Source organism: Mustela erminea, chromosome 15 (assembly GCF_009829155.1).
Source record: "Mustela erminea isolate mMusErm1 chromosome 15, mMusErm1.Pri, whole genome shotgun sequence".
Lineage (NCBI taxonomy): Eukaryota > Metazoa > Chordata > Mammalia > Carnivora > Mustelidae > Mustela > Mustela erminea.
The window spans coordinates 15,130,688-15,142,936 of NC_045628.1; the positions used below are offsets into that span (position 1 = coordinate 15,130,688).

Genomic DNA, 12,249 nt, shown 5'->3' on the forward strand with positions numbered 1-12,249 from the left:
AGGAAAATGTAATAAGTACTAAGCAGGTTTCTAATTCATGGAAGAAATAACAAGTAAAAATAAAGAACCAAAATGAGGTAAATAGCACCCTAGGCTTCCTGGTTAGATTCTAACCACTGGCTGCATTTTTCATTTAGATGATTTTGTGGTTGATTTGATCATTTTAAAGAGTACTGGGCCATTTTAAAGCATTTTCCAGCTCTAGAGGTAGATTGATTTTGGTTTGTTATTTTTTTTCTTGCTCAGAGCTATTACTTGGATAATACATTTTTACAGATGTGTACCAGACCTTGCTATAATGTGCAAAAGTATTAGTTTCCTACATTTTCTCCTCTTTTACATAATATCTTCTCAGAAACCCCTCACCTCCCTCTAGTCCATCTCACTTCCCCCGCTGACTTTCTGATTCCTTGCGGCCCAGTCTGTGGTACCTGCGTCACTTGGGAGTATCTTGGAAATGCTGACTCTCGGGCCACCGGGTCGTCTTGTCTCTGAGCCCCTGCGCTGCCAAAATGTCTTCTCTCCCACAATGACTGTAACTCGTGATTTCCAAGAAGTGTCCTTTGACAATTTGAAATTGGGCTCATGAATTATCCCAACCCCTGTAACTGATCATGATGCTCTAGAAAGTTCTCTGTCCCCACCTTATAGATTTATTTACTTTTATATTCTGCCAGTTGTGGATTTCCATTATAATTTCATTCTCTATGACTCTAAGTTTATGCATCGATTTGTCTTTTGGTGGAGTCTGTCTGCCCCAAAGACAGCATTCCTCCTGCTCTACGGTCTTTCTCCAGTACCACCCTACAGGGTCCATCAGTATTGTATCAGGCTTGGCCCTGCTTGGGCCTGGAGTCACTGACCACCAAGTGTAGCAATATGTCTGAGACCCTTTTACCACCTGCTGGGATGGAAAATTCATCTCACGGCACAAGCCAGGGCCATAGGTCTGTGTGGCCTGTTTCCACAGGCACCCTGTACCTTCTCCTCAGTCTGGCTGTAGGTGCCCGCCGACCACGGGTATCCTTTTTGCTGAGAAATGTCAGGCCTTCTGTCCCATCCTCCACAGTAGACGCCTTGAATGTCAGGTGGTAGGATCAGGAGAGGCCAGTTGCTTGATCCCAGCCACACCTGTCCTGTCCCCACAGGGATGTAATGAGCTGCCAGGCCATCCAGGTGTAAGGGGGCCACCGGTGGAATGGGCAAGCGTTGAGCAGACCTGGTTTTGTGTCCCATTCTGCCCCTTCCTGGCTCTGTTCTTCCAGGCAGGCTAATTAGTCTTATTAAGCCTCCCTCTGATCTTCTGCAAAATGAAAGTGGTAGGTTATCTAGGGTTGTACACTTCCAACAGGAGGAGACCCTCCCAGCTCCAAGGCTGTTGCCAGACAGATGTTCGGACAACTGTAGCTGTAATTGCCTTGGGGCATGATCTGGCCATAACCACTTCCAGTGGTTATGGCCAGAAGCTGTCGTCTGCCATTTGCATTAGTTTCTATGGTGATAGGATCCATTGGCCATGTCTGTCTTCCCTGGCCCCCTATCCTAGACCCCAATAGTGTAGCAACAGGTTTTCCATAAATTAGTCTGTCCTGACTTCAGCCACCTCAGTTCCATACAGGATGCCACATATAATAATAAAAAGTGTGCAAAGGTGAATCCATGACAGAGCCTGCCATCTAGGAGAACAAGGAAAGTCATATAAAATTGGCTATTAGATAAGCTAGAAGGCGGCCACAGTTTTTATCAAAGTTTAGAAAAAGGTGACCTGCCTCTGTGGCTTGGGAGAAGGCTACATGCGGGGGTTAGGAATAGTATTTGCAAGGACTTAGGCATTTGAGATGGACTTGGTGACACATGGGCAGGATCTCAGCAGGTGGAAATGCATGGAAAGAGCCTTCGGGGTGCTGGGACCAGCATCAGCAAAGGCACGATGCTGTCCCCCTGCAAATGAAGGCTCGAGCCCCAGGTGACGTGGCACAGCGCTTGCGCATGTAACTCTTGCCACTTCCTAGGAATCCCGAGAGAGCTGACTCCCAGCAATTTAAGGATGCAGAGTCAGTTGGGGTGCTTTCCTAGAAGGGACTTCCTGGGTGAGCACAGAGCTGTTCTGCAGAAACATGGTCCAAGAAGTGAGTGCATGTGGACCATGGTGGGAAGAGGCAGGAGATAGGAAGCCAGTAGCTACTGTGTACTCCTACCAAGATATAATGGGGAAAGTGAGTCCACATGTTGGAATTAAACTGATGTCAATTAAAACAAAGTTATAGGGGTGCCTGGGTGGCTCAGTCAGTTAAACATCCCGCTTTTGATTCCGGCTCAGAGCGGTCAGGATCCTCAGGGTCCTGAGATCGAGGCTCCGTGCTGGGCATAGAGCCTGCTTAGGATTCTCTCTCTCTCTCTGCCCCTCCCCCACTGCTCACGTCCGCACTCACTCACACTATCTCTAAAAATAAATAAAAATAAAGCGCTGTTATAACCCCCAAGCTTGTGAACATGCAGAGAAGCAGGTGGGAGTCAAAACTGCTATCCTATTTCTAGAGGATAGCTTGGCATTACTTTTTGAAAATGTTTATACCTGTTTTTCAGCAATTCCACATCTAAGAATTTATCTTTTTTTTTTTTAAAGATTTTATTTATTTATTTGACAGACAGAGATCACAGGTAGGCAGAGAGGCAGGCAGAGAGAGAGGAAAGGAAGCAGGCTACCTCCTGGGCAGAGAGCCCAATGTGGGGCTCGATCCCAGGACCCTGAGATCATGACCTGAGCTGAAGGCAGAGGATTTAACCCACTGAGCCACCCAGGCGCCCCTAAGAATTTATCTTAAGGAAGTAATTAGAGTTGTTTGTGAAGATTTAGCTTCAAGGATATTTAACACAGTTATTTATAATAGCAAAATATTGGACACAGCTGAAATAGCCACAAATAGGGGGGTCTGTTAAATAAATGATCACATAAAATCTAATATTATGTGGCTATTAAAATATTCTGTTGAAATATTAAGTGCAAACAGTTTACTACAGTTGGTTCATATTAATCTCGTTTTGTTTAAGTCTGTGAGCTTGTATCTTTAAGCACACACACACATAGGTCCAGAAAGAAAATCTGTCATCTGTAGAATGGTTTTAAATCAAAGTGCTGGGGTTATGACTAATAGCCATTGACTTTTTACATTCATTTGCACTGATTATAATTAAGAAGAGTTGGTTTTGTGTTTTCAGATGCCATGCAGCCTTGTGCTCTGGTGATGGACTGAGTCAGGAAAGCTTGCAGAGGTAGAATCTTTAGGGGTTGGTGCCGTCCTGGGCGCGGAGGAAGCTGGAAGTAGGGTGAACATGTTGAGCCCACGAGCCTAGAAAAGAAGTTACGGGATTAAGATGGGAGAGTTCGAAAAAGCAACTGTTTTGTTGAAAGGGAAATTGGCTCTTAATCATGTTGAGTGTGATCTATATATTTTTTTTTTTTTAAAGATTTTTATTTATTTGTTAGAGAGAGAGAGAGAGAGATACAGAGCGCAAGCACAGGCAGACAGAGTGGCAGGCTGGAGGCAGAGGGAGAAGCAGGCTCCCTGCTGAGCAAGGAGCCCGATGTGGGACTCGATCCCAGGATGCTGGGATCATGACCTGAGCCGAAGGCAGCTGCTTAACCAACTGAGCCACCCAGGCGTCCCTTGAGTGTGATCTATAGAGATCCAGATAGAAATGTCTCAACGTACAACACGCCAATACAAATTTTTAAATTGAGGGGGAAAAAAAAAGACATCTCTCTCTCTCTCTCTCTCTTTTTTTTCCAGAAACTCTCAGCCTCTTTGGGAAAATGTATAGGGTTAATTGTAAATCAGCGTAAATGAGAGTATCTTGAAGTATCTGCTTGGTTTTACGTGTGTAAACTTACTGATAGTGGCGATATTCTCCACGGGAAGTTGGTAAAGCCCACTGGTGCCGTGCAAATGACACGGGCTACCGTTAGGATGACTGAACAGGAGAGAGGGATAGCTAGAACCCGGTTTTCTTTGAATTGCCTTTTGGTGTTTATTCTCAGTTGAGCTTGGAGATCACAGTCCTGTGGTTGAGGGCAGCCCTCCGTGCCCCCTGCCGTATCGCAGCAGACCCATCTTTATGAAAAGTCTGCAGACGTTCTAGTTTGCACAGATGGGTTGGTTTTAGTTGGAGTGAGGAAAGCCTGGGAACATCCACACATTCTCAGAGACACAATTTGTGCCTGTGTTGTGATATGGCTTGATACACATTTGAGAAGAACTTTACCTCAATGTACATTGAGAAACCCAGGAGATATATACGTGTGTGTGTGTGTGTGTGTGTGTGTGTGAGACGTGTGTGCATTTGGACCTACTCATGGGCAGAAAATGACCCATCTGTGAAATGATGATAAACAGATGATAAAATTAGCCAAAGCCACTTCCCTTACATTTATCCCTGTAAAGGTAGGGTCTTTTTTGAAAGGTCATCAGTAGTTACACACGTGAAACTTGAAAGCTTTGAAAGTATTCCACTGAGATGATATGCAAAGTTCCCAGCATAGAATCAGTGCTCGGAAAGTTCTTCTCTGTTGAAAGCTGTGAGTTTTCAAAATGTACTGAATTTAGAAATGCTCCAAAGCATGTCTTAAAGCCATCATTGATTCCAGATAGCTAGTTGGGATGACACCATCTCTTGGGAAGCTCCCACCAGGGAATTTGTAGCTAGGTGTTGGACAAGCTCATTGCTGTTTAAAAAAAAAAAAAAAAAAAAAAAGGTCAGTTTCTGCATACAGGTTTAAATGCTCACAACTAAAAACCAATTTTATATAATACAGTTTCGTTCCTGACCGGCATTTTCCCTGCTTTATATTGGCGCTTTGATCTTGTCACCGCATTTAATTTCTCTCTGCTTCGGTTCTAATAACCAGACTGATACTGGACACGTATCTTTCCCAAGGGGGTAATTGTGAGTATTAATTACTTTGCAAAATGCCTTTTGAACTGCTCAGATGAAAGGCCCCCTATAAAAAGCAAATGTTATTTGTGTTGTTGTTGTTGATGATGACGATGAACTCATTAGGGGTATTTCAGCTACCGGCTACTGTTTTTTAGAACCCTGAGACTTAGATTTTAAAATTTTAAGGTGTTTCCTTCCAAGACAGAATGTAATAGCCAGAAATGTGTTGGTTGTTCTCCCGAAGAGTAATTCCTATTAGGTAGTAGAATTCTGAGAAAATGATTACTTGTTTATGTATAGCGCTTTTCACTTATTGATATCTGTATAAAATTCTCCAAGAAATTCTCAGGGTTCAAAATACACAGACACTGGGAGTAATGCTGATTTTAAAACCGACTTACTAGTTGCTGAGGAAATTGTTGGTTTTTCACTGTTGGTAGGCTGATGGTATTTTTAAAAGATTTTATTTATTTACTTGACAGAGATCACAAGTAGGTAGGGAGGCAGGCAGAGAGAGAGGGGGAGGCAGGCTCCTTGCTGAGCAGAGAGCCTGATGTGGGTCTTGATCTTAGGACCCCAGGACCATGACCGGAGGCTGAAGGCAGAGGCCCTAACCCACTGAGCCACCCAGGTGCCCCTGATGGTATTATTTTTAACTTTTCTTTAGACTAAATGGATCTCACCCAAGGACAGTGCCTGCCTCTTCCCGCCCCCGGCCCCCAGACACAAGGGACATTTTTGGTTTCCACGATTTGGGGGGTGCTTCTGGTATCTGGTAGGCCGAGAGCAGGAATGGCGTTAAACATTTTGCAAGGTACAGGACGGCTCTCTACGATGACGAATTATCTAGCCCAGAATGTCAACAGTGCCAAAGTTGAGACACTCTTACCAAATTCAATATAGAACTTCCTTAATCCATCTTCAACAACTCTAGTGTCTCCTAGGTATGTGGCATATTGTTACGCTTAATCCTTCCTGGATCTCTTTACAGGTCGGCATTGTGGGAAGAACAGGAGCTGGAAAAAGTTCCCTCATCTCGGCCCTTTTTAGATTGTCAGAACCGGAAGGTAAAATTTGGATTGATAAGATCTTGACAACTGAAATTGGACTTCACGATTTAAGGAAGAAAATGTCCATCATACCTCAGGTATACAAGTCAGGGCATTTCTCGTGTTCTTTTTGTAAGGGAACTTAAGTTTAATTGCTTCTAATTTTACTGCCTTTTTTAAAGAAAAAATGAAGGGTTAATCCTTTTGTCCCAATAGGGTATATTTTTAACAGCAAGTATTTTTATCTGATACTGGGTTGTGTGTGTATGAGTGTGTGTGTGTGTGTTTGTGTGTGTGAGGTTTAATAACTTACCAGAGAAATTTCTGGACTCAAGACTTCCCCAGGTACCACAGTTTTATCCACTGATAAACACCTAATTCTGAAAAGGAAACCACAAATGATTTGTTTAGCCCCTGAGAGGCCACTATAGGGAAACATGAGTTTTAAGTGTTTTAGTGATACAATTTTGCTGTAGGAGATAAAGCTGACCTCTCATAGGTAATTGTTTCCATGGAGGGCGAGACGTGAAACCGCTGGGCTTGGGGCACCACTGTGTGTGGAGATGCTTTGGGGAGACTTCGAATTGGCCACTAGTAAATGATTTGTGAGCAGGAGAAGGTAGAGAATAGTAAGAAGAACACAGGATAAGGACGGCCGTCTCTCTGCACCTCAGGTTTCTTTCCCTCATGAGGCAGCTCCTAGCACCATCGCCCAGAGCCATTGTGAAGCCTGGCTTCGTGTGTGTGGAGTGCTTCTGACCTGATTCTGTTTTCTTATTCTGCTTCTTTTTTTTAAAAAAACTTATTTATTTACTTACTTATTTGAGAGAGAGAGAGAGAGAGAATGAGAGAGAGCATGAGAGGGGCAAGGTCAGAGAGAGAAGCAGACTCCCTGCTGAGCAGGGAGCCTGATGCGAGACTCGATCCCACGACTCTGGGATCATGACCTGAACCAGAGGCAGTTGCTTAATGGACTGAGCCACCCAGGCACCCTCTTATTCTGCTTCTTAATAGAATTGTGACTTTCAGGAAACCTTCCAGAGATTGAATTACACACAGTCCAAGCTCCTGTCATTCCTTGTGGTTGGCCCATTCAGTTTCAATAAAAATGCAGAAATTATGTATTGAGCAAATGCTGTCCTCCAAGTATATAGCTAAGGGCAGCGTAGGCCCCATGCCCAGTGGCCTGAGGCCTGCAGCCCTGGGGTCTGGTCTTTGTTCTGCCCTCTGCTTTGGCAGTTAACACATACTCAACTCCAGACTTAGCTGATTTTTGTTTTGTTTTTGTTTTAATTTGGGGCTTTGTTATACTCTACAATCATCAGCCTATCAAAAGAAGCTGAGAAACACTCTCTCTCCCTCTCTCATACACACACACACACACACACACACACACACACACACTTGAGAAACACAGGGCATGAGACAAAGCCATGCAGATGTGCTTCTTGGCATGTGGATATAAAGAGCTCGTGCGTGCCTGTTTATTAGAAAGCATATAGAATACAGCACCCAGAACGGAGGAGAATGTGGACTTTCATCCTAAGATTGAGTAAAGCTGTTGCTGCCTACCACGGGCCTCTGAAATAATTGGAATTATTATTCTAAGTAACGTCACAATCAAAATCAAGATACTCCTTTCAGAACCACAGTGAGATGCCTCCTCACCCCCCTGTTAGAGTCACTACTCTCAATAAAACGGACAAGACTAGGGCATCTGGCTGGTTCAGGCAGTAGAGCATGTGACTCTTAATCTCAGAGTTGTGAGTTTGAATCCCATGTTGGGTATAGAGAATACTTTAGAAGATAGAACAGAGGCACCTGGGTGACTTAGTCATTGGGCATCTGCCTTTGGCTTGGGTTACCGTCCTGGGGTCCTGGGGTCGAGCCCCACATTGGGCTCCCCGCTCGGTGGGGAGCCTGGTTCTCCCTCTCCCACTCCCCCTGCTTGTGTTCCCTGTCTCACTGTATCTCTCTCTCTCTCTCTCTCTCTGTGTCAAATAAATAAATAAATAAATCTTAAAAGAAAAGAAAACAACACAACAGAAAACACCAAGTGCTGGCAGGGTTGTGGAAAAATTTGAACCCTTTTTTATTGCTTGTGGGAGTGTAAAATGCAGCCCCTGAGGAAACCAAAATGGAGTTTTCTCAGAAAATGAAAAATAATGAAGTCACATATGAACGATCATATGGAATTATCATATCCCGTTAGCAGTTCCACTTCTGGATATACACCCAAAATAATCCAAAGCAGAAATTCTAAGAGATACTTGTACACCCATGTTCATGGTAGTAGTCTTCTCAAGATCCAAAGTGTGGAAGCAGTCTGCATGTCCTTAGGTAGGTGAATGGATGAACAGAGTGTGGTGTGTTCACACAGTGAACTGTTACTGTTCAGCCTTCAAAGGGAGGGAAATTGTGACATGAGCTACAGCAGAGATGAACCTCGCGGACATTATGTTTCGTGAAATAAGCCCATCACGAAAGGACAAATACCATATGATTCTGCTTATATGAGCTACCTAAGGAGTCCGTTTGGTGGAGACAGGAAGTAGAGTGCTGTCTGCCAGGGGCTGGAGGGAGGGATGGAGAGTTAGTGTTCAATGGGTACAGAGTTTCAGTTTGGAATAATAAAAAGAGGCCTGGAGAGGGCTGGTAGGGATAGCTACGCAACAATGCGAATATATTTAAATATTCCTGAACTGGTCACTTAAAAATGATTAAGGTGGTAAATTTAGTATTATATGTATTTTACCACAATTTAAAAAAATCTTTCCTAGCTCTTCCATCCTGATGCTTCTGTGCTTTTCTTTTTCTTCTTTTTTAATTGAAGATTGACATACAGTAATTGTATGAGATACGGGTGTACCTCCCAGTGATTCTGTATTTATATACATAATGAAATGTTCAGCACAGGACAGGCAGTTCACCTTTTAATCCCCTTCACTTATTTTGTCCATTCTAAAAAAATTTTTATTTTTAATTTTTAAAAGATTTTTATTTATTTTGCCAGAAAGAAGGAGAGAGAGGCAGGCAGAGGGAGAAGCAGGCTTCCCACTGAGCAAGGAGCCTCATGTGGGGCTCGATCCCAGGACCCTGGGACCATGACCTGAGCCGAAGGCAGGTGCCCAACCGACTGAGCCACCTAGGCATTCCTAAAAAGAATTTTTTTTAAACCTCTCCCTTTTCAGGAAAAATGGAAAGACATTTTCAGCACATTCAGTCCCTGTATTTAACAATTCCCTCTGGCTAGTAAATTCATGACTTCGTGATTGCAGTAGAAAATAAATGAGTTGAAATTCCCAAGTTTTATATTTTGGTTGTACCCATCTCTGAAATGGGCCAAATGAGATTAGTTAGCAGAAGCAAAGGGTGTGTCCGTGAAGTACTTTCATGTCCTTGGATGAAAGGATCGAGGAACATGTCCCACATTATTTTTAATGCTTCTTAATAAGAAATGGTTGTATGCTTGTGTACATAAAAGGACTGTATAAATAAAGAAATAACGTTAGATGATTCTTGGCTCTGCCACTAATGTTTTGGAAGCACATCTGAGCAAAGACTAAATACACCTTGACATCACCAGGTTTTGGTTTTCTTCCATGACTTCCCACCCTACCTCTGAGCTTGCTTGGGGTGCGCGCACATCCAGAGACCGTGCTTACAAAACAGTACTAAGCTTTGTATCCATGTAGATAGTGATCGCCAACCATTGTAAACACAGAATCTTTCTTTTCTCACTTGCTGTCTCTAAGGCGCGATGTTGGTTGATGAAAGCGAGTCTAGAGAGACTGTGCAAAATGTGTAAAGGGTCCCAGGAAATCTTGCAGGAGGGAGCCTGGGATAGAATCTTCAAGGGCCAACACGACCCACGTTTTTATTCCGAGTGACCTTGATGACGTCACTTGGCCGCCAGGCTCCACCGTCCTTGTCCTTAAACCAGGTCTAGTAATTACTGCCTCACTGATGTGTCCTGAAGATGTAACGGGATGAGAAAATGTGTGTGGCCCCATGCTCTGCTCTCAGGAATGCTTCGTAAGTAGTGACTAGTATCAATTAAGGGTCAGGGCACTAGCCTTTCCAGTATTACTGTTACTTAAGTAAAAGCAGGAACAGATGCTTTTCAATTTCTATGTATGTTTTTGCGTCCTTGGTGATTTCCTTTACATCTCTTGCTTATCACGTAAACCAACTTGTTTCTAGAAATTTAAACGGTGGAACAAAACAAGTGAGCCCAATGTGAATTTTAGGGTAACACGGAACAGAAAACCTGTCCCAACATTTTTCTCACTAGGAACAAGAGAAGTATCACTTGTTTTCTTTAGTCTTCTGGCTCCTCGCCCACCTGCCTTCTTTCCTGACCACTGCTCTGTGCCCCGAGAATACTGTGCAGCCCCCCCCCATGAAGACCCTGTTTTCTCCGCTCTCCCCACATGCCTGGCTATTTCCTACCTCCCCTGGAGGCTGTCGCTCTCATTTCTGTCGCTCTGGTGCTGGTTGTCATCCCGGACAGATGTCACACGTATTCCTAGCGCGTGACATTTGCGGAATCCTTCACGTGTTTTAGCTTCTCTCCTTCCTGTCCCCCAACTTCCTCCTCACGGTTCTGTGGTTCCCCCTATTGTTGGACCCATTTACAAATGGAGGCACCGGGAGCTGAACCCACGTAACAGCAAGCGGCTGAGCCAGGGTCCGTGTTTACTTTAGGGGGAGTCCACCCTCCGCATCCCGGGCAGCTGCCCACTGTGCTGGGGGCCAGAGCCCCAGGGACCTACGTCCACAGCAGCACTGCTGTCTCACGGTCCTGTGCGCACATGTGTGCACACACACGTGCCGAAACACGTATTCCCCCCCACACTGTCACTCCTAGTGCTCCGTACTCTAGTTTCTGTTATGTCCATTCTGTGCTCTTCTGTATAAGACAGAATGATGGTCATGAAGCACAAAACGGCTTTCATGACCCATGGGCCGCACCGGCAGTTTGAGAAAGCACGTTCCCTCACGGTGCCCTGTCTGGCCGGGCTCCTGCGACGTACAAGTCCCAGGCCTGGAGCCTCCTGGGTGGCCCCAGTTCTCACAGCAGTCCCGCTGGCTTCTCCCTGCTTTCCAGGAAGGAAAAGAAAGCTGGTGGGCCTGGTTAATGACATACCCTGAGTCCAATAGATACGGAACAGTAGAATCAGAGCTCAGGGCTGTCTGACTTAAATACATATAGTTTTTTGTTTTTCTTTTTTGAACTGGACGATCTCCGATATCTCTCCCATTGTTTTCTACCCCACTCCAAGAGGATTCCCAGAAACCACGATGAAGGAGAGTCAATAGAGAGCAAAGTCAAAAGATACTTCTGGTGCAGTTTTTCCCATTTGGATGGTTGTGGTTTTGAAAGGCTGAAACACTTGTGACTTTGGCTGAAGATCTGAAGCACACTCAGCACTGAAAGAAAATCGATTTAGGAAAAGGGGTTAATTCATTTATAGGTCATGGGTGAGCCTCAGGAGTAGGTACTCAAAATCGTACCTTGTTAGACCTGAGAGCCCGTCCTCCGTACGGTGTCTGACTGCGGAGGTGGGAAGGTCTGGTGGTCTCGGCCCTTAAAGTTATTTGTCTACAGCATAGCAGACAGCTTGCATCCTTCTGTCCCCCCCAAATCAATAGGAAGCAGCGTCCTTGTGTCTCAACACCCTGATTTAGGGAACCAGCGAAGTTTGGAGCAGTCTCTGCAAAGGAGAATAGAGGGGTTTTGTTTTTGTTTTCAGGGTTTTTTTTGTTTGTTTGTTTGTGTTCCCACTTCCGCTGAGACAGGCCTGCGTCATTCCCTAGCTCCAGGCTTGCGTGAACCTGGCTGCAGCCGTGAGCTTCCAAGGCGGTCCCCCTCTGCCAGGCTCATCCTGGTCGCCCTTGACTGCGCGGTGAGAGATCAGACCTGGGAGAGAGGCGATCGCAGGCAGGACCGACGTCAGAACAAGCAGCAGGGGAGTGGCGACACGTGGCGGGAGGGTCAGGGGCCAATCCCGTAGGGAACGTTCAGAAACGAAACCTGTATTCTGATGAATGTACTCCGCCACTCGTATAATTGCAAGGGTGAGCAAAAAACATAAAAAAGAAAAAAAATAAAGATGAAACACTTTCTGAACTTCCAAACAGAACAGGTCGCCGAAACGGACGCTTCCCTTTGTGCTCATGACCTGAAATAGTTAAACACGTTCCCCACAGAGATGAGCAAGACGAGATTGTATTTAGGGACGAGCTTGCTTATCTGCAAGGA

At 44.8% G+C, this 12,249-nt stretch overlaps 1 protein-coding gene across 1 annotated transcript in view; it reads left to right on the forward strand.

The window, feature by feature from the left end:
* Nucleotides 1–12,249, forward strand: part of ABCC4 (ATP binding cassette subfamily C member 4) — a 248,451-nt gene that overhangs the window by 201,197 nt on the left and 35,005 nt on the right. Inside the window, exon 26 of the mRNA XM_032314331.1 lies at nt 5,927–6,082. Coding sequence (XP_032170222.1) covers nt 5,927–6,082 — 156 coding nt within the window. The remainder of the gene's footprint in view (nt 1–5,926; nt 6,083–12,249) is intronic.